The sequence below is a fragment of the Microtus oregoni genome, unplaced genomic scaffold, assembly GCF_018167655.1.
Source record: "Microtus oregoni isolate MIOR12 unplaced genomic scaffold, Mior012 000025F_ref0000491, whole genome shotgun sequence".
Lineage (NCBI taxonomy): Eukaryota > Metazoa > Chordata > Mammalia > Rodentia > Cricetidae > Microtus > Microtus oregoni.
In genome coordinates this window covers 29,704,878-29,729,597 of record NW_024543084.1, presented here as the reverse complement: position 1 = coordinate 29,729,597, position 24,720 = coordinate 29,704,878, and the positions used below count along the sequence as shown (strand labels likewise).

The 24,720-nt window shown below is 40.5% G+C and overlaps 1 protein-coding gene across 2 annotated transcripts; it reads right to left on the bottom strand.

Moving 5' to 3' along the window:
- Positions 1 to 15,769: 15,769 nt before the first annotated feature.
- Positions 15,770 to 24,184, bottom strand: Npy5r (neuropeptide Y receptor Y5). 2 transcript variants are annotated; one of them, XM_041674989.1, is made up of 2 exons: positions 23,982 to 24,184; positions 15,770 to 18,183 (listed from the first exon to the last, which is right to left on the bottom strand). In XM_041674989.1, the coding sequence occupies exon 2, from the start codon at positions 18,172 to 18,174 to the stop codon at positions 16,774 to 16,776; it is 1,401 nt and encodes a 466-aa protein (XP_041530923.1). In that variant the 5' UTR covers positions 18,175 to 18,183; positions 23,982 to 24,184; the 3' UTR covers positions 15,770 to 16,773. The 2 variants fall into 2 exon arrangements, with proteins under 2 accessions (XP_041530923.1, XP_041530924.1); XM_041674990.1 differs by having other exon boundaries at positions 24,085 to 24,146.
- Between the last annotated feature and the right edge of the window lie 536 nt (positions 24,185 to 24,720).

Here is a 24,720-nt window from a genome sequence, read left to right as displayed (position 1 = left end):
TTCAGTTCATGATTTCCATACACGCATTAATTGAAGAGGAAAACAATGTAACTTCCATGAAAGACAGCATTAGGAGTATTTTAAAGCAATTGCAGTAAATAATTTATTTCTGTTCTCAATAAGAGCTCTTTGGGAAGCCTGCCTCTGCCACCTCTGTCTTCACACACAGACTGGCTGTGGTGCTGAGATAACACAGTGCTGGCCTTGCCCCGCTCGATGGTCACCACCCCTGTCCCAGCTCAAGGGCTCTGACCTGTCCTTCTCAGTCCTGAGCTGGTCACTGCACCATCCAATCACGAACAAGAACTTGACCTCCTGAAGGACAGCTGGTGACTGTTTTCTACTGTGAGACGTGAGAAGTGGGCTTGAGGTAAAGCCAGATGGAATGCTGTGTTGGGACAAAATCATTTTCAGACCCAGGATCCAAATACCTAAAAGAAGAGACAGAAAAGAAAGGGTCTATCCTGATGAGATCATTGTGGAATATTATCAAGACAGACAGTTAGATAAGAGGACAACCGAAGAAGTCAGAGAGGGTGTTTCTTAGTGACACATTACCAACAAGAGTGCTCCTTTTCTTGCCCTTTCTTGTCCTTTCCAGTACTTGGGACTGAATCCAGGTCCTGAGAAAGTTTGACAAGGCCTCTACCCCTGAGTTCCACCACCAGCCCAACCATTTCTCTACAAATTAACAGTTATGGAAAAACCTAGAAATTATTTTATCTAAATGGATTTTAAGTTAGGCATGAGTTGGAAATCAGTATGACTCAGGCTTATAGAGAGTGGTATTTACAGAGGCATAGTCAAGAAAGCCAGTGATGCTTAGAAAAACTTGACATTTGTGTGAGGTCTTTAAGGGACATTAACAGTTTGACCATTTGACTCATAACGCTGAGGATTTGACTTGGGGGTCGGACACAAACTTGAACAAAACCATGAATCCCAAATATTCCACTCTCAAAAAAACAAACCAATTCAAAACAAAGAATACTTTTCAAAACTCATTTTTATCTTTACTCTGAGATCATACAAATATTATCACACACACACAGGAAGTTACATGGATGTTGTAGGAGACCTTAAAGATAGTAAAACTTGATAGATGCTCAAGTGCCCATATAAAATACCATAGTTTTGCATATAAAATGCATAAAAATATACTTATGTTGAGCTATATCCCCAATTCATAATTATACGTTTAATCACATTATTGATTAAATTAAATTTCATAGACTTCTCACATATTACTATGACATTTATCTTATATAAGCTATATAAAATAGCATATCCCTATAAAGAATCCAACACTACAGAATTGCAAAATAATAATGTTTAGAATCCCCACAAGTCTTTCATTTTCGAATCTTTTTCTACTATTTATTTATTTATTTATTTATTTATTTATTTATTTATTATGTATACAGTGTTCTGCCTGCATGTTGTATATATGCCAGAAGAGGGCACCATATCTCATTATAGATGGTTGTGAGTCACTGTGTGGTTGCTGGGAATTAAACTCAGGATGTCAGGAAGAGCAGTCAGTACTCTTAACCTCTGTACCACCTCTCCAGCCCTGAGAATCCCCACAAATCATTCCCTAAAAAAACACTATATACCTAGGCACCGTTTCATATAAAGCACAGTAGTTGAATGCTACTCTCTCTATGTAGCACTCAGAACCATATTTCACTAGTAATGAAAAGATATTTTATTGTTCTCATTGAACTATATATTTGTTCTACTCCCCTTTCTTCCTTCTCCCCTTTCACCCTCTCCTCCGACCCTCACACTCCCAATTCCCTGGAGTTGTGGATTGCATTCTGGTTATTCTTTGCTTTGCTTTATATCTTCTATTCACTTATGAGTAAGTACATACTGGGTTACCTCACTCAGGATTGGTTTTTTTCTAGGTCCATCCATTTGATTGCAAATTTCATTATGTCTTTGTCATTTACAGCTGAGTTAAACTATATTGTTTAAATATACTACATTTTTTTATCCATTGTTTAGTTGAGGGGCATCTAGATTATTTTCATGTTCTGGCTGTTATGAATAATGCTGCTATGATATTGTTGAGCAAGTGTCCTTGTGGTATGATTGAGAATCCTTTCGGTATATGCCCAAACAAAATATTGCTGGGTCTTGAGGTAGATTGATTCCCAATTTTCTGAGAAACTTCCATACTAATTTCCAGAATGGCTGTACGAGATTGACAAAGAAGTCAAAAAGGTACAATAGAAAAGGGAAAATATCTTTAACAAATGGTGCTGACATAACTGGATGTCAACATGTAGAAGATGGCAAATAGATCCATCTCTATTGCTTTGCATGAAACTCAAGTCCAAGTGCATCAAGGACTTCAATATAAAACCACTTACAATGAACCTCATAGAAGAGAAAGTGAAAAGTATCCTTGAATGCATTGGCACAAGAGACCTTTTTCTAAATAGAATACCATTAGCACAGATACTGAGGGCAATAATCAATAAATGGGGCCTCCTGAAACTGAGAAGCTTCTAAAAGGCAAAGGATATGGTAAACAAAACAAAATGAACAGAATTTTTAAGAACACCTTCTTTTTAAAGTTTTTTTTTTCTTGTTTTTATTGAGCGATATATTTTTCTCCACTCCCCTTCCACTCTACCCTCTTCCATGGTCCCTATACTTCCAATTTACTCAGGAGAACTTGTCTTTTTCTACTTCCCATGAAGATTAGATCCATGTATGTCTCTCTTAGGGTTCTCTTTGTTGTCTAGGTTCTCTGGGATTGTGAATTGTAGGCAGGTTTTTCTTTCCTTTATGCCTAAAAGTCTCTTATGATTGAGTATATATTATATTCTTATCGGCTAACTTTTACATCTTTATTTAACCCATTTCTATGTATTACCATGAGGTCACGGCCTACCAGCAATGTTCCAACACATCTATCTCTGGCAGCAGATCCGTGGTATCTTCCTCTCCACCTTCCTTCTCCCAGCATTCAGTTCCATCTTCCCCACCTACCTAAGTTCTGCCCTATCAATAGGCCAAGGCACTTTCTTTATTCATTAACCAAGAAAAGCAACACACAGACAGAAGGACCTCCCACACCATTTCCCCTTTTCTGTTTAAACAAAAAGAAATAGTAAAATTCTAGCAAGAATTATAGTTACAATATTTTTATCTATTTTATCTTTTATTACAACTAAGAAATACTATAACAATAAATTCTTCAACTCCATCAAAGACCTCAGAAGGAGATAATATTAGCTAAGTAAACAGGAAGTGCATTGTAAGCAAAACTCTAGAAATGACAGAGACATCTCTCTGCTTGCACAGTTACCCAAAGTTCTTCTGTACCATTGGGACAACCATCTTCAGCCTACAGCCCATTGTATCATGCAGACTTTTTTATGAAGTTCAGTCACTTTCTTTTATATCCTGCAAAATGTCTCACAGACTCTTTCATGAAGCAGGAACCCCAAAGGATCATCTCACCTTTAGGCAAGTTCAGCAGTCATTTCTATGCAGGTTCTGCATATCCAGTTAAGCAGTCTAGGCAAGGGCAGTTTCTTGCCCAAATGACTAAACAACTCCATAAGGAGCCTCTTCAATGCCCATCTTCCTCTTGAAGTAGCTTGATGCTGCCAGTAGCAGATGTGTCTCACTGCCATGAAAAGTCTTAAGTTTTTAAACATTTTAAATGCCATATTCTGAAGGTCTTTGAAAGATTTGAAGAATACCTATCTAACTGAAATATATCTCCATATATCCAGAAAAATCCAACTAACATCACTACAAACTTGAACATAATAGAGGATTATCCATTAACCTATTTTTTAATTATACATTACATTTTTAAATGAGCTACACAAACATGATACCATAATCAAGATTAGAAATACATATAAATATAAAAAAATTGACCTTAAATTTGTATCAATAAACCAAAAGTATCCATCTCTATGGCATATCCCCCTTTGTAAAGAAGCATTTACAAACAATATTTGGGAATTTGGGCATACTTTTGTCCAAACTCTTTTTGCTGTTTATTGGGTGAAGTATTTTTTTTTGGTAGGGGTGTTTACAGCAACCTTTCAGGAGTTCTTGTTCTATAAAACCACATTGGTCTGGAAGCAATCCACAGGTTCTCATCTTCTGTGAAAACAAAAGGAGACTCTCAGGTAGCTAATTATCTCTGTTATATATTGTTCACTTTGGAAGCTACTTGATTGTACTTCCTGCCTGCTTAAGTAATATCTTGCTTCTCAAGCCTTCAATAGGGTTGAAGATTAAGTAGTTGCAGTTACTATTCTCTTATGATCTAGCCAAGCCATTTCCTATACAAGACTTAGACTCCATAGGGTAGAATGTTTATTAAAACATTTACCATATGTTCCTTCCTTAATATTGCTTATGTTGGTTATAATTCTAATTATATACTTGATATCTGTTCCTAGTGCATATAATTTTGTATTGGATTTGGAACTCTCTTATTTAAACAAAAGGGGGAGGTGCTGTGGGAGCACATTCTGCTCCTTCTGCCAATAGCCTTGGAGTGGCCTCATATTCTGTAAAAGCAGCAGCAAATGTGTGCCCACTCTCTTGCTTCCAGCCCCTGCATCTGGCTACAAGACTCTCTTCCTGTTTGTGCAGAGGACTGGTATCTATGACAGTAATCTGTAATTTTCCCCTTAAATAAATAACCCTTTTATTATTCATAATTCTGAAGTGGTGTGGGGTTGTTTTGTGACTTACGTCATCACGTGTCCTTGTGGTACAATTGAGCATCCTTTGAGTATATACCCAAAAGTGGTGTTGCTGGCTCTTGAAGTAGGTTGTTTCCTAATTTTCTGAGAAAACATTATGCTGATATCAAAAGTAGCTCTACCAGTTTGCACTCCCACCAGCAATGGAGGAGAGTTCCCTTTACCCCACATCCTCTCCAGCATAAGTTGTCATCAGTTTGATGTTTGCCATTCTTGCAGATGTAAAATGGAATCTCAGAGTTATTATAGTTTGCATTTTTCTGATGGCTAAGGATGTTGAGCATTTTCTTAAGTGTCTTTCAGTCATTTTAGATTCCTTTGTTGAAAGAGCACCTTCTTATATAAGAAATGGAGCATGAGTGGTGATCCCTTTGATCTGGAGTGTTTCAAGTTGTTCTTCTCAAAGAAGTATGGCCTGGGCATTAGGGTTGCAGTTGAGTTAATTGAGGAGGTTTTATAGTGTTTGCTAAGTGCCTGGCGTCCTTAGAGAATTTTGTTAAATCTGAGTTAGAGGCAGGGGCATATTAAAGTCACATATTCTATTTAGAATAAAGAGATAATAGGTTTTTTAAAAGGATGAAGCAAAATTTAAAATACATATAGTGGAACTAAGACAGCTGTGACTTTGAAATTCCATATTGACTCACGAATGCTAACTCTGCCATTATCCAGATGTTACCTCTGTAAATAATTTAGTCTTATTAGCCTTAGCTCCACCTCTGGACTCAAAGCAAGACTCCATTATATTGTTGCAACAACTAACTGTGGCGACAAGTTACAATACCTCTTTTATCTTAGTCTTTATCCGATTCTTCTGTTCTTTGTATTTCTGATTGCTCTTGCCCACTAGTAACAAAATGTCATGATTTGTCACTATGTGGCAGGTTTAAATCAGGCTATTTGGATGGTTAGGTAATTCCAGAAAAACAAGCTACATCTTCTACTTTCCAGTTTGTATCTGTGTTCTTTAGGACGTGTTATTTCTCCGAAGGGCCAGCTCACATTTAGTCATTGTTAAGGATAAGTCCCTTTCTAACTTCCTGGTAATGAGGACTACATTTAGCTTCACAGCGTGAAAGAAGAGGAAGTCTTTGTGCTTCGCTCAGATACTGAAGCTGGCCGTTTCTAAGGAGAATAACTCAAGGATCCTAGTGGGTAAAAGTCATTGATGTGTGTACTTCTGCTCAGGAAACAGAGGTCTCACGCCAGGAAAAGAAGAGGCAGAGAGGCTGGCTAGACACATGATGATACGGTCACTGGCGGGTTGAAGATGCTGAAGAGAAACAAGTGTGGGAACTAGCATGACTGAATGACAATATTCCGCATTCTTGGGTTCAAGGATATCTCCTAGCAGGGCCTTTTTGTGTGTGTGTGCTTGTTGTTTTGTTTGTTTGTTTTAAGAAAAGCCAAAACACTATTGTCTTTAGATAGCAAACACAAGCTCTATATGTCTGAACTTTAAAGCAGAAAAAGAAAATTGAGACATTATCAGTGGGGAGTGAACCCGATAAGTGTACACACAGAAAATTTCCAAGAATTTTTTTTTTTTTTTTTTGTAGAACACATCCCCACTGTCTCTGTTATCATCTGTCTGATTCTAATTTTGGAAAGTTTGGAGCCACTGAGTTGGCCTCTAGGAGGAATTATGGTGATGACTGGCATGTGATTGTAGGGCCCTGGTCTCCCTTATTCCTGGGGTGCATTCGGGGACAGTTTATGGTCAGCTAACTAAGCTTCCTGTGTGTTTCTGTGCTCTCCCTGCCCCACCTGGTGATTAGCTGCAGGGCATTGTCTCCATTGTTAATATGGTAATTTCCCACCTGCCTGGGTGGAGATCCTTGTGCAGCAGTTAGGTAGATAAGGACTCCCCCAATTCTGAATAAACTGGCATCCGGCTGATCTCCTTTCGGATGACCCTGATTTCCTTGTGTGTTCTTTCAATCTCCAGGCTCTTGCCCGACTGGCATACGGTACAGTGGCGCGCGAACTGTACGGAGGGTGTAACACAAAATCGGGTGTTACATGTGATGACAGGAATAACTCTGTATTACTTCCTAGGTAGCTGCCCTAAAGAGATCTTATGCCTGTGCTCTTGATTAATCCCCACAGTGCTCAACAGCAGTGATAATCCAGTAGTTACCACCATAGGCTGCCATCTTCTCCTGCAAAAACTGTAAAAGTTCTTATATACACAATACCTCTTAGTTTTAATTTTAACTTTATAAGGTTGGTGTGATTTCTTCTTTGACTTTAGGAAACTAAGGACTTCTTTTCTTGAGTTTTAAGTGAGTTGCTGGTGGGGATGGATGCATCCTGTATAGGGACATACTTTCCAACCGGTGCAGCTAAGATTTAAATGCACATCTAGGTGACGATTCAGCCTGAGCCAGTTTCAATCAGTACTTTATACTGTATTTGTTCTAATTTGTTTTCTTATGCTCTGATAACCACCGTGATGAAAGTAATTTGGGTAAAAAAAAACAGTTTATTTTGCTTTACAGGTTCTAGTCTATCTTGAAGGCATTTCAGGCAGAAATTTAAGGCAGGAACTTAAAACAAAACCAATGGAAGAAAGCTATTTATGGGCTTTCTCAGTCTCATATTCAACTATCTTTCTTGCATAGCTCAGGCCCTGCCTAGGGACATTGCCAAATGCAGAGGCCTGAACTCTCCTAATTAGCAACCAAGAAAAGGGCCCACAAGTCAATCTGATGGACGCAATTCTTCAACTTCAGACTTATACTCTGTTTTTGACAAGATGGCCAAGACAATTCAATGAGAAAATCACAATCTTCTCAACAAATATTGCTGAAACAACTGAATATCCACACATAAAAAAAAAGATTTTGGATTTCTGCCATGCCCAAGAGACAGTGGCAAGTTGGAGAAACTGAACTTCATCAAATGACAAACTGCTGTGCTTTGAAGATCAGAACAAGAAAGAAATGACAGCCTACAGTATGAGAGAACATTCCTCCACTCTCTCTGTCTCTTTCTCCCTTTCCCTCTCTTTGTATGTCTGTCTCTTTCCTTCTCCTCTCTATTTTCTCTGTCTCTTGCTCTCTGTTTCTCTGCCTCTTGCACTGTTTCTCTCTCTATCCCTTTCTCTTTCTGTGTGTCTCTCTCCTCTCTATTTTTTCGGTGTCTCTCTCCTCTGTTTCTCTCTGTCTCTAGTTCTCTGTATGTCTCTCTGTGTGTCTCTTGCTACCTTTTTACGTCTGTCCCCTCTCTCTCTAACTTTCTTTGTGTGTGTCTGTCTCTTTCCCTCTCCTCTCTATTTTTTCTGGTTTCTCTCTTCTGTTTCTCTCTCTGATGTTGGATGTTCTTCTGTATGTGTGTTGCTTTTATTAGTTGATGAATAAAGCTGTTTTGGCCAATGGCTTAGCAGAGCAAAACCAGGCAAAACCAAGCAGGAAATTCAAACAGAAATTTAGAGAGAGAGTAGGCAGAGTCAGAGAGATTCCATGTAGCTGCTGAAGGAGAAAGACGCCAATCAGAACATTACCTGGTAAGCTACAGGCTTGTGGAGATTAAGAGAAATGGATTAATTTAAGATGTAAGAGCTAGCTAGAAATATGCCTGAGTTATTGACCAAGCAGTGTAGTAATTAATTTAGTTTCTGTGTGATTATTCAGGTCTGAGCAGCCGGGAATTGAACGAGCAGCCTCCACTTACATCTCTCTCTCTCTCTCTCTATGTGTGTATATATATATATATATATATATATATATATATATATATATATCTGTCTCTCTCACTGTGTCTCCTGCTCTCTTTCTCTCTGTCTTTTCTTTCTCTTGTGTGTGTGCTGTATATTCATTTTCTTGAATATATGTTTATGAAGTCCAGAGATTGTCCTTTATCTCTCATCTTGTTTTGTGTTTAGTTCTTTAATAGTCATATATACATATGTATACATATACATAATGTGTTCTAGTTCCTCTATCTCCATTTATATCTCTCTTGCCTTCTCTTATTTCCTGTCTATTCCTTTTGTACAGTACAATTCCAGTTATCTCTCCCGCGAAAATTCTCTGTCACATTCGCGACTTTTGATTTTGTAGTGACTGGGACTAGAGAGTTGGGGCTGAGGTGGTACTAGTGGTCCAACACTGAAGACAGGAACTCCCTTTCTTCTAGAATCTATCAGTTTATCAGGGAAGGAATGGAGTTCCCTGAGCTCCTCCTCTAGCCATGACTGCTGTTAATGGGCGTGTTTTCATGCAGATGCATTTTGCCCTTCTCCCTGTCTCCTGGCTCTTGTGTTCTTTCTGCCTCTGCTTCTGCAATGGTGCCTAAGCTCGAGCGGTGTGGTGTAAATGCCTTGCTTTAGATTGAGCACTCAGTCAACACTGACTCTCAGTAAGTTACGTGAATATGCCCACCTTAAATTTTGAGACAGGTTCTCTTCCTGTACCTGGAGCTCATCAATTCTGCACAGCTAACTAGCCAGCAAGCTCCAGGGATGTACCTGTCTCAGCCTTCCAGCACTAGGATGACAAGTACGTGCCACCATGCTTTTTATGTGTGTGTGCTGGGGATCCAGGTTCTGATCCTCTTCTGCTGTGCAAAACATTCTTTTCCTAAGTCATCTCCAAAGATCCCATGAATATAAAGAACCCTCCCAACCCAATGATAGAAGAAAATACAGCACAGCTAAAAGCTGACTGACAATTAGAATAGTGTTGGCAAAGATACATAGGCATTTAATGACCATATGCAAAATGCTCAACACCCTTGGCAGCAGCGAGTGCTAAATCAAAATTGCAAGTGAAGCCACATCATGCTGTAGCCTAACTAACTGTCAATAAATGATGATAAGATTGACAGTGAGAAAAGGGCAAAGGCTGCTGCACTACTGAGCCTTGAACATGCCGCACCTGCCGGAGCCCTTACAAAGGACCCCATTTACGTGAAAGATCCAAGAAGGAAGTGACCGAATGAATTCCAGGGCTTTGGAGTTGACTAAATGTTCTAGCATTGGAGAGATATTAGGTTCACAGTTTCATAACCACACTAAACACACTACATTATACTCTTAATTAAAAGGACGAATCTTGTGCTACGTTACTTACGTCTCAAAAGAGCTGGCTGAGTTAAGAGTAAGATGAACTTGCTGAAAATGATAGGAATTCTTCTTCAGAGGCACTCCACAGCTTTCTGTAGTAACCTGAACATTACAAAGTGAAAATTCCAGCTTCTTACACTGATCACCCTAAATTTTGCATTTCTGTGAGTTGAGAGGGGGAGGGGTGGGTGGGGTGGGCATGTCATGTTTTCTCATTCCATTGTTGTTTTGTCTGATTGCTCAGGTTAGTAATATCCATGTAATTAAGAACCTACAGGGGCCGGGCAATGGTGGCACAATCCTTTAATGCCAACAGAGGCAGGTGGATCTCTATGAGTTTAACTCAGCCTGTCTATAAAGCAAGTTCCAAGGGTATACATCTATCAAAACCACACAACTATCAAAAACCAAACCAAATCAAACTAAAACAAAACCCAAACACAGAAAGGCATGTTGTAAACTTTCTCCAAGAAGCAAAATCGCTTAGCCACAATGCTGTGTTATATCTCACGACTCTATTATACCTCCAATGCTCTGCTACTTCTTTAAACTAAGTAATAAATTGATACAGCCATTAAAATATCTAGAAATAGAATGGGAAAATGACTACATGTTAGTATCCAGAACGATCTATCCTATTGAATATAAAAGCAAAAAGAAAATGTTTTTTTTTTTGTTTGGTGTGTGTGTGTGTGTGTGTGTGTGTAATAAAGACAGAAAAAGTAGACAATATGGGACAGGAATTGGAAGATGAATGTGAATTCAGAGCTTTGCTGCTTCTGTCCTTCCAGGACAATGCCGTGATCTGAAGAAGCCAGTGCTTCAACTAAAGAACAGGCTTAAACAGAATTACATCTTTCCATTATGGTCAGTAGAAAAAAAGAATCAAGTCTCTTTTGATCAGAATCCATTCTTCTTCTTAAGAATCGTCAAAATGAAAGTATGAGTCGTTTGTCCCAGTTTTACTCTGGATGTAAAAAGAAATTTTTAAAAAGTGATATGGAAAATGGAAAAAAAAATGTAGTATAAGAAACAAAGGCAGATAATTGAGAAAGAGGATTAGTATCGAATGTGGAAAGGCCAAGCCAGCAGTCCTGAGCAGATGCTGAGAGCAAGTGGGTAGAATCCTGGGCGGGATGGTGAGGGCCTTAGTCGGCTTTGCTTCTGTCCCCTGGATTGCCACACTAGCTTTTCATCCAGGGCTATGTAAATGTGTACAACAGCGGTGTCTATAGAAACTATCCAAGGTGAAGCTTACTGCGCTAAAGTATTCATTTGACAAGGACGGATATTATATTTGAACTGACTTTGAGCAATATTCCCTACATCTCAGGGGGAATATTGCCCCCATCTGAATGAGAATTGCCCCCAGAGGCATCACGCTCTTGGTGCCCAGCTGAGGGCACCGTTCCGGGTACTATGAGGAGGTGCAGCGTTGCTGGAGGAAGATGTCGATGGAGGTGGGCTGTGAGAGTCTGTAGCCCCACTCCCTTCCAGGTGACTCTCACATCACAGCTGCGGTTATAGAGTGCTCTCACGGCTTCCTGCTTGGGCTGCCTGCTGCCATGACGGACTCTCCTCTGGAGCATGAATCCTAGTAAGTCCCATGGTCATGGTGTTCTGTCATTGAACGGAAGTGTAACTCAAGTGGTACATTCTGCCAACACGCACTGCCACTCTGAATGGACTTTGATGGCTTTTAGATTTACACATGATGTTGAATTTTCTTCATATAAGCTGAAATAATGTTCCAAGTTTACAAATAAAAATACTTTTTGATAGTAGATTGCTTTAACCTGAATATTTAGAGGCTAAAAAGGATTTATGAAGTAAATAATATGCTAAAATATTTCTACAAACCTGCCTCACAAGCTAATTTTTGAAGCTTTCAAGTCCCATACATAATTACGGATCTTAAGATATGTTTTTGTATTTTAGTTCTAAATAGCTAAATACCTTGGAATTTCAGGCTTTTATTCACAGAACATCTCTCTGAAAGCTTTAATTGAATTTAAATAATCAATTACCAAATAGCAAAATGGTCCAGTTACTTACTATATTTAACAATATTTTCTTAGGAAGGGGTAAGATAGCCCAGCAGGTAGAGATGCTTGCCCCCAAGCCTGTGGCTTGCGCTCACACTCTGGGATCCACACGGTGGGAGGAGAGTCTGACCTCCAGTTGTCCTCTGACCTCCGCTGTGTGCTGGTGCACATCTGTGCCCACACACATAGAAATAAGGAAATATAAAAATAAACCTTAAACACAGTATTGTATTTACACAGAGAGCTATCTTAGTATGCTATACAAAGTTTTAATTAAATATTTCATGTCATTAAAATTGTTGGATACGCCAGTTTTATAGTTATAATCTACCATACTTACTCTCCTCATTACTTTGTGATTTAGTCAATGTCTTTTTAAAGACATATTTTATTTAGGTTTTTTCGTGTGTGTATGTGTGTGTGTTTGATGCCTTTACAGTCCAAAAGGGAGTGATGCATTGCCTTGCCTAGCACTAGAGCTACAGTTAAGCTGCCTGACCTGGGTGCTAGGAACCGAAATCGGACACCCTGGAAGAGTAGCATGATTTCTTAACTAATGACCAATCTCTGCAGCCTTAGAGATGTAAAAAGTGGCTCACATTGTTGCCATGCACAGTGGTCTGAAGTATCGCTGTGGGTTGCGGTGTCCTGCTAAAGGCTTTATTAACGGCCCTGCTGACTTGCGGACACATGTTTTGGATTGTGTTACCTATATATGATCTTTCGCAAAATGTGCACGTGTGCACTCACAAAACTGCTCCGTTTAAAGAAGAGATAAAAATAATTAATACCATTTTAATAAACACTTAAACAAAACCTACTTGTGTCTCTTAAAACTTCCATAACCACCCAAGAAAACACTGGCCCGAGGTAGTGATCAACTTCATAATAGTCAGCACTGTTCTTGAATATGTGTATGCAAATGAGGTAACTGTTTGTTTTTTGCCCCAGACATACAACTGTCACTGAGGGCCTAGTTTGGTCGTATGCTGGTTCTTTGCCTGTCAGGCTGGAGTTGCTGAGCTCCCATTAGCTCAGGTAAGCTGTTTCAGTGGGTGTGCCCATCATGGTCTTCACCTCCTTGCTTGTATTCTCACTCCTCCCATTCTTTGACTGGACTTTGGGAGCTCAGCCCAGTGTTCCGCTGTGGGTCTTTACCCATTTCCATCAGTTGATAGGGGAAGGTTCTATGATGACATTAAAGATAGTTGTCAATCTGACTACAGGGCAAAGCCAGATGGGGCACCCTCTCCACTATTTATTAGGGTCTTAGCTGGGGTCATCCTTGTGGATTCCTGGGAATTTCCCTAGTGCCAGGTTTCTTGCTAGCCCCATAATGGCTCCTTCTATCAAGACATCTCTCTCTTTTTTTTTTTAATACTTCTTGTCATTGATCTTCTCTTTCTCAGAAGGAAAATACCAAATGAGCAGATGTTCTCTAGGTCTCTTCTTGTTCTTCTTGGGAGCAGTGAATAAGATGGAGATGAATGGTTTAAGAAAAATGTTATGAGCTCTAAGCACTTCTGTGGAGCCCCACTTTGTGAGTTAAACAGCCTTTGCTCAGTCATATCTCCATTGTTCAAGGGCCCACTAAATAACGATAATTTGATTACACAGTTACACATCCCAAGTACTCAGGGGAGGCCTGTCAACCCTTTATGTTTTAGTCTGGCTTCTGTCATCCCAAACAGGGATAACTGTAAAGAAACACACTGCTCACAGTTGTGCAGGTTAGAAGTGCAGTGCCAAGTGCTGGCATCTGGCATCTGGCAAAAGTGTTCATGCCGCCACTCCATATGATGGAAGGTGTCATGTGGCAAGGGATCACATGAAAGAGAGGCGTGAGTAACTGACCCACTGCCAAAAATACTGAAGAGTCTCCACTACCCCCTTAATAAAGCACAGCTTAAAACAGTGGCTATTAAATTCCCCCATGAGTTAAAGAGGCTAAGCTGAGCCTAGGGCTGCAGGTCTTTAGTGGTCACGCACTTAGCTAGAACGATCTTAACCTGGAGCTCCTCACACCTTGTTCATTCCTGTTGCTCTTTGCCCTCCCTTGAGCTTTAATCCTCTGCCACGCAGCATTTTGTTATGCACTGTAATGGGTAGCAGACAGCGGGGGTAATCAAAATAACCACAAAACTCAATTGAACCTGCTTCCTGGATTAAATATTTTTGAGTAATTGTTAAGAGGTAATAAGGTTGACTGTTTTATACTTTCAACTCCATCTACTTCCCCAGTCATGGTTTTAGGAGGATGCTATTGAACCAGCAATGATGCCAGATCCCGCGGAGAATCGAAACACAGTAATGTAATCAGCCCGTGAGCAATGGAGAGATGACGGAAGGGAGACTGCTGAGCTCACTAAGCGGGGCTGCATGGAAGAAATTATCACTCATGATAATGCTCTGAAACCATGAGTCCCAGCTTCAGTGGCTTCTAGCCAACAATCCACTGAAACTCCTTAACTTTCAATTATTAAGAACATTTAGTCCTAGCTAGGGAAGATAAATCGCTTCCTTTGGGTTCAATAGTTTACCCGCCTCAAATTAGTTTACTTAGTTTAACAAGTTCATCAATCAACAACTATAAATTCGGAGAAGCGTAGCAGTTACTGTACATTTTCTGCTTATAGTTTCTCTAAGGGAATGGAATGTATCCACACGGATTTATCTTTGGCCTTGTTGGTATTGTTTTCCATTTCACCTAGCAGCAAACCTTGAACTTGGTTACCCTGGAGAAAGTGAGAATGTTTAGTGCTTTAAATGAGAGCCCGTTCTCTTGCTAAGACTCTCCTTTGTCCACAGTGAGACCTTAGTTGATCCAAACACTGCAAGATGGTTTTTACAATAGAAGCCTGGCTTCTGAAGACAAACCTGGTAGTTCTAAACACAGCTTTAGTGGAAGCCTCATACAGCACAGAGAAGGAGGAAGATATAGTGAGAGAGATCTGATCAGAAAAAAAAAAAAATAAGCAGAAGCCTTAGGGTTAAAAAAGAGGAGGGGGAGGAAAGTCAAACCAACTTGGGTTTCTCCCCTTTTTGGTAGTGGTGCAAACACACAGGGAAAGACATAAAGGTGACTCCAGATAGCTTACAGGAAAAGTAAGATGGCATGTGGCTGTGGTCGTCTTCGGAAGGAGAAGAGAGGAGAGCAGCATGCTGACGTGCAGACATGAGCTAGATACTGAAGGGCGGTAGGGCAGACATTAGGCCCGAGGAAGCCATGCTGCCGATACCAGTTCTTTGAGACTCGTGTGAGAATGTCATTTGTTCTCATGAATCTCAAGGATGAATGTCAAGTGTCCTATCAGTTCCCAGACTTGACAAAGGGTGAAGTCCCCAACTGCAGAGCAAGATTCTAAAAGAAGATTGACAGCCTAAGCTTGGAGTGGTACAGTTAAGTGTGGCTCAGACTCAAGATCAATGCTATCCTCTGGTTACAGAGGTGGCTTATGGGGCTGAGGATTAAGCTCCAACCTCACTAAGGGACCATACATTACATAACAGAAAAAGGCTGGCGAGGCACAGAAACTTCTGCTGCAGCCCAGCAGGAGACATCAGAGACCACCTTGGGACCTGGCACCATTTTCTGTACCATAGCAAAGCAGAGAAGTTTCTTCTGTGCACGGATCTTTTTGAGGATCGAAAAACAGTGCAGACAGAAAAATTAGGGACTTTTAATTGAATAAACACAAGAATTGCCGGTTACTTGCAAACCTAGAGAGCCTTTCTGTGGGTGGTTGTTTGTTTTTATTGTTTTCCTTTGTGGTTAACAGGAATCAATAAAGGGGAATTCTTAAATCAATAGTAAGTACTGAAACATCAATACTATTTATGCATCTGACTTACAAGTGCAAATAATCCATTATTTTTATAGGGATTTAGCCCTGGCTAGGGATCAGAGGCAAAGCACTTGCTAGCATGCAGAAGGCCTTCCATTCCATAACCAGTTCTGCAAAGAAAAACCAATCAAACAAACCAATCAAACAAATAACTGTAGCATCATCAATGAGCTCAAATGAAAAAAAATCAACAAATGAGATTACCTTCATTTTAGCGAGACAGCATGATACCTAACACAAACACAATGTAGAAATAACATGAAATCTGTTATTTACTTTTATTTTATATTAACAAACAGTTAACTAATCACATCCTCTGTGAAGTTTTAGAATAGTCTTAGAAGTTATTTAATAATTGTAAATACAGACACCTTTGAGACTTCACATTTTAGAACATGAAAAGTGTATATGAAAGCAACTTTTATTTGATAGTTTTTAATGTGATGTAAATCTAAACAAGATTTAAAACCTATTTGTATTTGATAATTAATTATTAATAGTAGTAGTAGTACATCCAGGTTAGACTGATAATTTCACCAATCTTAAATAACAGGAGAGAATCATTGTCCTGTAACTTTATAATCGTGATTTAAGCATACATTTATAGTAGAGTTTAGAGTTTGGGGGGGCATATTAAATATTTTTGTACTTTACAAAAATTATTAAGAAGCCTGTGAAATAGAAATGAGGATATCTAGATAATAGAAAGTCCTTAAATCTATATTAAATATTCTCTCTTGTAAGAATCATTTGGCTCTTTACATTTTTGTACAAAATATCAATTTAGTTAGCTATCACTTTTACATCAAACAAAAAGTACTACCCATTTATCACCAATGACATGAAATGTAACTACTTTAAAACATGACGTCACGGATTAGATTGACATTGACTCTGTACAACCAACTGAATTAACCATATTATAACATTAAAATTATCTTACAGACATTATGGACTGGCATTAAGATCCAGAACACTTTCATGTAAATTAAATGAATACATACATCATTAGTACAGATGTATTTTAGACAATCTTAATATTTCTCCTTCCCTTAGTAAACAAGGAATCAGGACATGTGAAGGCAGTGTATAAGGGCTCTCAAGTCTGCTTTGATGCCATTATTAAGAAATCCATATAGGATTGGATTAAGACAGCAGGACATCATGCCTAGCAAGTGACAAATGCAGTATACCAATTTGAAATGTCTGTTGGAGATGAGGTTATCATTGAAATCAGTCACCACGTGGAAAAGGTGGAGTGGCATCCAGCTCACAGCAAACACTAGTATCAGTACGGTCAGTCTGTAGAAAACACTTCGAGATCTCTTCTTTATTCTCGTGATGGAGCGCTTGACTCTCATCTCGCGAGCATCTGAGTTTTCTTCAGGTTTCACCTCGAAGCAGGTTGGGACCCCTGGGATGACCTTACTGGATGAAGAGAGCTGACTTCTGACGGAGCGCGGGTTTTCCGGAACTGTTGGGTGGTGCTCCAGGGAGGGTCCTGCCGGAGCGGGTAAGACACAGGCTGTCTTCTTGCTGTACCTTCTTCGGTGCTTTCTGATGAATGAGTAATTCCACTTTTGACTGCTGGGGGGTTTTGTCTCATTCCCACTTTTTTTGGAAGGATGAAGAGTTAAGTTGATCATCTCATTTTCTTCCAGTCTGTTTTCTTTGTGAGACAATCCACAGCTTATACTCCTGCAGACACTAGTATGACTTACCGTTAAACAAACTAAAGGCAGAATATACTGAACTAACAATAAAGAGATTGTGAAAGCAATTCTGTACGAATCAGAAGGCCATGACTCAACGCACAGATACTTGCTGCTCAGTAAGGCTGAGCCAAAGGTTTCCTTAAGTTCCACAAGACTGTGAAACACGGGGAGGGGAGAACAGATAGCAAAGCCCAGGGTCCAGACAGTAGCTATCAGAAAGTAGCCATGGTTTGCTGTTAAATTGTTAGATATGGGATGTTTTATCATATGGTACCTAACAATGGCAATTGATATTAAAATCAGAGTCGAAACGAGGACGGACACACACTGAAGGAAAGGCATAATGTGGCACATGGCTTTGCCGAACATCCACTGATCCAACAGTACAGAGGTCAGTGTGAAAGGGGAGCAGAACAGCACGACCAGGATGTCGGAGAAGGCCAGGTTGCCTATGAGAAAGTTCACGGTCGTCTTCTGATTGCGCTTTTTCATAACAGCCATTAAAATAAGTAGGTTTCCCATAAAGCCAAGAAGACTTACAAATGTATAGAGACCAATCAGAAAGTATTGTAAATCGTCTACGCTGCTCCTGTAGTCATCCCAGACAGGAAAGGCAGCATTCCGGGCAGCCGCGGTATTGTTCTCTGTACTTCTGTAGTCATCCCAGACCGGGGAGGCAGCTTTCTGAGCAGCCGCAGTACTATTCTCCGCGACAATCGTCTTGTTAAGATGCTCTTCGAGTTCAAAATCCATACTGCAGTCCTGCTTGGAATAAGACCATGTCTGTTAGCAGCTTGAAGTAAAATCACACACTACTCTAACTTCAAGTCCTCAGAACAAAGCTAAATTCTATAGCTTTCCCTCATTCCCTCACAGAACTCTAAGACCATAAAGGACCCTTGATTTGGTTGTAAATTTGGTACAAAGTCAGCAATAATAATTACAGAAAGCTTCAATCTATCACCAGTTTTACACACTGTTATCTTCTGCTCAAGTCATAGAGTTTGTTGTTCAAATTTATTTCAGAAATAACATAGGAAGAAATAAAAAAGAAAAATGCAGAGAAAAATTTTAAGATATGTATTGTATAGTAGCCTAATACTATTATTCTCTGGTCAAGATGTAGAAAGTATGATATTAGCCTATAATCCTACCTTTCAAAATTATTTTCTATCTATGGAGATCAAACCAAAAGTTTGCATCTATGTTACTGTCTCTAAGTGTCAGGGAATATTGTAGAAGAAGGGGCAGAAAGAATAAGTGGGGGAGCGGTATGGCATGCTGATGGATGTCAGAGCATGTCATGGTTGTTGCTCTCTTGAGCTTTTAGCTATGATTGCCTGCACAAGCAATGACTTTCTGTCCAAGAAGGGGCCTGACCTTACCCTGCTGAAGACGGAAGAGAGGTTTCTGGAACCCCAACCCTACCTCGGGATTTCTAAGCAGTTAATGATTGATGGCAGAGAGGTAGCCGTTGGAAAGTGTCTCTTCCCCTATAAGCAAATGTCCTCTCATGGCTTAGAAAACTCACTGGGATACATATATATCCACGCGTGCGTACACACACACATACACACATCACAGGAAACTGGAGTGGAGGTAGCTGAGGAAAAGTAAGAGGTGCTGGGAGTAACATGATAAAAACGTATTATGTAGCTGTGTGAAAATGTGATGATGAATCTCCTTGTTATGATTAATTACTATACAAGAATATTTTTAGGTCACCTCTCCTAAAGTGTCCCCCTTCTGTTAAGTTGGATGTGGTCTCCTTAGAATTCCCACGGCAGTGAGAGTACATCTCTCGGACACTGGTGTTGCAGTCTGCTTCACGCTGCCATCATAATTCCTCCAGTTTACTGCATTTGCTTCCAAGCCATGGGAAATACAAGCTGCTCCTTACTCTTCGTGGCACCTACCACATCACAGGCCACAATGGCTTTATCACTGTCAAACTTATGTGTGGATAAAAAAATCTCAGAGAAAAAAATCTAGTGATCAAAATGTGGTCTAGTTTTTGCACTGCTCAAATTTAAACTCCCCACGTATGCAGCCTCATCCCAAACCCAGGTGTATGCAATATTCATTCATCAAAGGCTCGAAAAGCTGACCGAATAACTCAGGATTAGTTCTCAGTCTCATGGACTTGAACCGTGGGTTGACCAGCAGTTCTGTTGGAAAACAGATTGCCTGTTTGCTTTTTAATCTAAAAATTACTCATAAATGTCATTTCAAGAAAGATCCCATGAGTTCATCTTGTTTCCAGGAAGAATAATATTTTAATTTTAATATTATACATAGAAGTGAAACTAATGAGACCTCTTATGTTTTTTGTATCAAATGAAACAGTGACAGTAATACTGTATTACATACCCCTTCATCTCCGTAGATTAGAGATTTGGGTACTGCTCAGTGTAGGGATAAGTAGCCTCTAATACATTAGCATAAGGAAAAAAATTCTCTCTCTCTCTCTCTCTCTCTCTCTCTCTCTCTCTCTCTCAAGTAACTGAGAACTTTTTTGAGATAGGTTTTCACTATGTTGCCCAGGCTAGTCTTGAGCATCCCATTTTCTTGTTTCAGCTTCTGAAGTCCTGGGAGTATAGACATGGTAACATACTCAGGGGTACTTTCTGTTTTCAAACAATAATTTCCTAGTGAAAACTCATACAATCGCTAATTAACTCTGGTAAATATATAGTGCTATAGAATGAAAGAATGATAGATAGGTAGATAGATAGATAGATAGACACTACATCATACATACATGCATGGGTAGATAGATACATAGGTAGATAGATACACAGATGCATAGATAGATGATAGATGATACATTGATAGATGATTGGCAGATAATAGATAGGTGATTGATAGACGATTGATAGGTAGATAAATAGATGTTAGTATACACTCATACACATAGTTAAGAAAGACTTTTATTATATACCAACATACATTTACTTACTTACTTCTTCAGTGGTAAATGAAAATTACTAAAATAGTAGGAGTAAGCAATGTTCTCTTCAATTTCTGATGGACCTACGGGTCCTGATTCAATTCATTTCCAAACTAGGATGCTTCTATTCACAGATAACATTCTAAACCAAAACTAACTTGCTTTCACGCGCAGTCATATTCTCATAGCTATTACTGTTGAAGAAAAGTTGGAAGCCCTGTGCACTACCACCGACTCCACGCTGCTGGAACAACTTTCTGAAACTAACCACACCCCTCCAAAGAAAATTAAACCAGAAGCTCTAGACTGTGTGCATTTGTCTTAGACCCTAACCATCAGTTTCCATGGGTTCTGACTCGAGGGAAAGAGGATAGCTGGCACAACAGTGACTCACACGGTCCCCTGAATCATCCCACTCACCATATGACCAGACAATAGCCTTCCAGCCACCGCTGTCGGGAAGTCAGTGTGCTTCTAATGAAAGCGGCCTTGACTGGAGCTTCAACCCCATTTCCTGAGTTCTGGTGACCGACCGCTGGGTCCTTTGTGGCTTGTTCATGATCCTATTTATACTTGGGATGTGCACGGGCTGTTTGTAACAATACTCCTCCGCCTGCCTATACTTTTGACTCACTTTTTTGAATCAACCCTTTTCTCTTAAACTTGTGGTAGGTCAGTAGTCACTAATTGGATTTTTCTTCTATGACCGAAGAAGCAAGGATAAGGGACAAATGGGACACAGACATCTACAATAGCTTTGTGCTTTCTTGCTATATAACATTCAGAATAAAATTGCTGTCAATTTCTTAGAGAATAAAGAAATGTAGCTTTTTTTTCTGCAACAAAAAAATATGATTTTGAAGGCCTGAGGCTCCAGTCCTTTTGCAGAAGGCTTGTCTGTCTAGCATGTGTGAGGCACAAGGTTCAGGATTCAGCACAAGTGCATACTTACATAGGCCTATACACGCATAGAGTTTGGGGTCAAAAGTCATATTATCGCTAAAACATGACATCCCATCTTTTGATTAAATTAAATCAAAAACGGGGAAGTTATTCATTATTTTACCAATAGTGAGAAGTATAATAAAGCATATCAGCTCTATTGGATACTAAGTAAATATTTGTTACTAATCATTTTAGACAGGTAGCTTAATGTTCCCAGATTTACAATAACAGAAATGAATGGCTCTGTGAATTCTCAGGATACAGTATGCCTATGTGTTTGCATGTCTACGTGTGTATGTATATATACACCCACTGAAATCAGGAGTTTTAAATAGTCTGAAATGAGATACCTATATAGACAATAACCATAGTTTAGCCCTTCAACTACTCAAATGCAGTATCTTCATTGATAATGACACATGGTCAATAAGAAACTAAAACTGCTCAAAATGTTACAATTCTTTTTAGTAAAGTGAAGATGTATACCTGATTGCACAGTTTTACTAAAACATGCTTGCTTTGAATATGTGGAAATTCTGTGCATTTACCAAATAACAACAAAAAAAAAAAAAAACCTACCCATTTCACGATAGATCAAAAAAATACCAGATGAAGGATTTACTGGACACTGGGGAAAATGGACAGCGACATTTCTTTCCTAAATTATTCTTTTATTTCAAGTAGATACCAAAGACAATTTTAAGATGGAGGCCACTTTAGTGGATGTTACTCCTTGTCATTAAACAAGCCTTGACTGAATACCAGATACGGTCAGCACACTGTTCCAGTACGCTGTGCTGAGAAGGCGACCACACCATCCACCGTCACACAACGGCACATCCACACACGTGACAGCAGGTACTCTGAACAGGAGTACCTTCTGCAAATCTTCACTTCCCTGAACGACTTCTCACAGCCAAATTATAGAGGCTGCAACATGTGTGGGAGGACACATTAATTGGTTTCTTTAAAACTGCCTCCTTACACTTAGAGGACAGTTTAACCACTAGGCATTGGCTGGAAGTCATCCGTTTTACAGCTGAAAATGCGAATCCGGGGAGATTACTTACATTACTTTGAAACAAAATGAATAGATAAATAACAAATCAAAGATCTTGCTTACACTCACCCCTGGACTTTCTCCTGTTTTTTTGTTGTTGTTTTGTTTATTTTTTTTTAAAAAAAAAAAGCAAGTGAGTCACAGAAATCTCAGTCTACGTAACAATCCTCTGCTTTTCATCAGTGCAATAATCAACTCCTTACAGCATGGCTTTATGCAGATAAATATTTTATGGATGATGAAAGCAACGTCATAAGAGAGCCTTAATCCGTCTTAGATGACACTGGAAGTCATGAAGACAGGATGCTTTAACAACTGCATAAAGAAATATTATTGCAGAAAGAATTATTGCGATTCAGACCACGTGAGTTCTTCATTCCTACCCTGTTCTCTTTCTCACCGTCCCAATGTCCCCCCTGAAATGTTCAAGTTCAGTTTCCTGAGTACCACAATGGAGGAGGGGTGGGGGTGTTCGTTAAACTGTGGCAACTTTACAGAAGTCATGTCTGTGCGTATTCATTGCAATTTTCTCATCAGCTGATCTGTATGTGACAAACTGAAGTCAGAATGAACGTTAAGGGTGCTGAGAAAGTCGATAAGTAAGTTCTTCAAAGTAGCAAGAGGAGAAACCACAGTGAGTCAAAGGATAGAGTAGACGGATCCATACATGTAAGCAAGGTTTCTCTGCTACAGTACTCCCCTGCTTAATAAAAATGTGTATCGATCTCGCAAAAGGTATCAACCATGCAGAAATATTAAATATATGTAGATCCCCTCTAGTGATAAACTATCAACTGCCTGTTTGCTGTGGTCTCGCAGAGATGGCACGATTCCATGTCTCCACGTATACTCGTGGTGTGTTGTTCTGCAAGGCAAAATCCTGCAAAAATTGGCCCTGGACAAATAAACAGTCCTGTTGAATTAACAAACATGCAGGTCCCCACGACTCTTCTACCCATTCTTGACTCTTAAGAACACAGTCTCTTTCTCCTTGAGCCATCTGAAATTGGAAATGCATTCAGTCCCAGGCTGTTGTCACAGATTACGGCACACACACACCCCCAATTCTAACAAGATGTTCCATCTAACAAGATGTTCTTTGAATCGCTTAAGTACAGGTCTGTAAACGCAGGAGTAAGCATTCCCTTTTCTGGAATTCAGGTGTGTGGATGGCTATTTCCTGCTGGTCACCTTGCAAACCTAAGTGCACAGCAGTCTCCCAGTGTGTGGCCAGCTGTGGGACAAGGAAGCATCTGATCACCCAAGGAGCTGGTAGGGTCTTGAGCACCGCCAGAGCTCGTCTAGGGCTGGTAGCCGGCCTGGGCACCCCGTTTGCTGTGGTTCCCCCCACCTCAGACGCCCACCAGGCTGCACCCCGGGCACCCACCCAGCCGGGGACAGCGCTTCGTCCATCCCTCCTCCCCATCCTCGGGACCCTTTTGAGAGGATCGGATAAAATCTAGCAGGAGCCTGCTCCACCGCGAGTTTGGCACAAGAGGAACCTGCCAAACAAGGAAAGGTTCAGCTGCGACCATACCCTCGCTCTCCCTTCCCGCCTGACAACTGCGGTTTCTCCACCTCCATCCCGTTTCCCAATCGCGCTACCTCCGGGTCCGCACCCCACCCTCTTGGAAACCGCAAGATGCTCCAGGACCCAGGACAGGGATGCGGGATTCCGGTAGAGGCAGGTGAGGCCTGGAGTGGGTACCTCAGGATGCCCCAGCCGCCGTGGTTGCCTGGACTCCGGGGTGCGCGGCTGAGAGCGGTCGCTTCTGCTCGCGGCGGAGGCGGCGGCGGCAGGAGCAGGACCTGGAGGCGGCCGTGAGAAGGAGGGGCCCCGAGCCGTCAGGGTTTTAGAAGCGCCTCGAGAACACGTGACTGTCCCCAAACCCCGGAGACCCAGCTCAAGATCGCTTGCTCCCGGGCCACCATAGCCTGGCTTAGGGACATCCCAATCGGAGGCCCCAGGGATCAGTTCTTGGATTCGGGATGTGTCCTGCCACCCTGTGTTCTGGTTCCAGGAGTTAACTTAGGGGTCCCACAGATGTTTACCAGTCATGTTCTCAGCTGTGTGAGAATGGGCTTTTTTTTTTTTTCTGAGACCTTTTGTTTGTGTGTGGTGTGGGGGAGAGGGGAAAGGGGAAAGCAATGCAAATTCCAAACAGAACATCTCTTTCTTGCCTCTCTCACATGGAGAAGTCTAGGTGGGAAGTTGACTTAAACCTGGGGGAAGCACGCTGTGATGCGCCATGCAAGACAGACAATGGGACCAACTTCAACTCCAAGGGTAGTGTGCGTGAGAGCAAGGAACATGGACCTGGGGAACCTGGGGAATGAGGGTGAA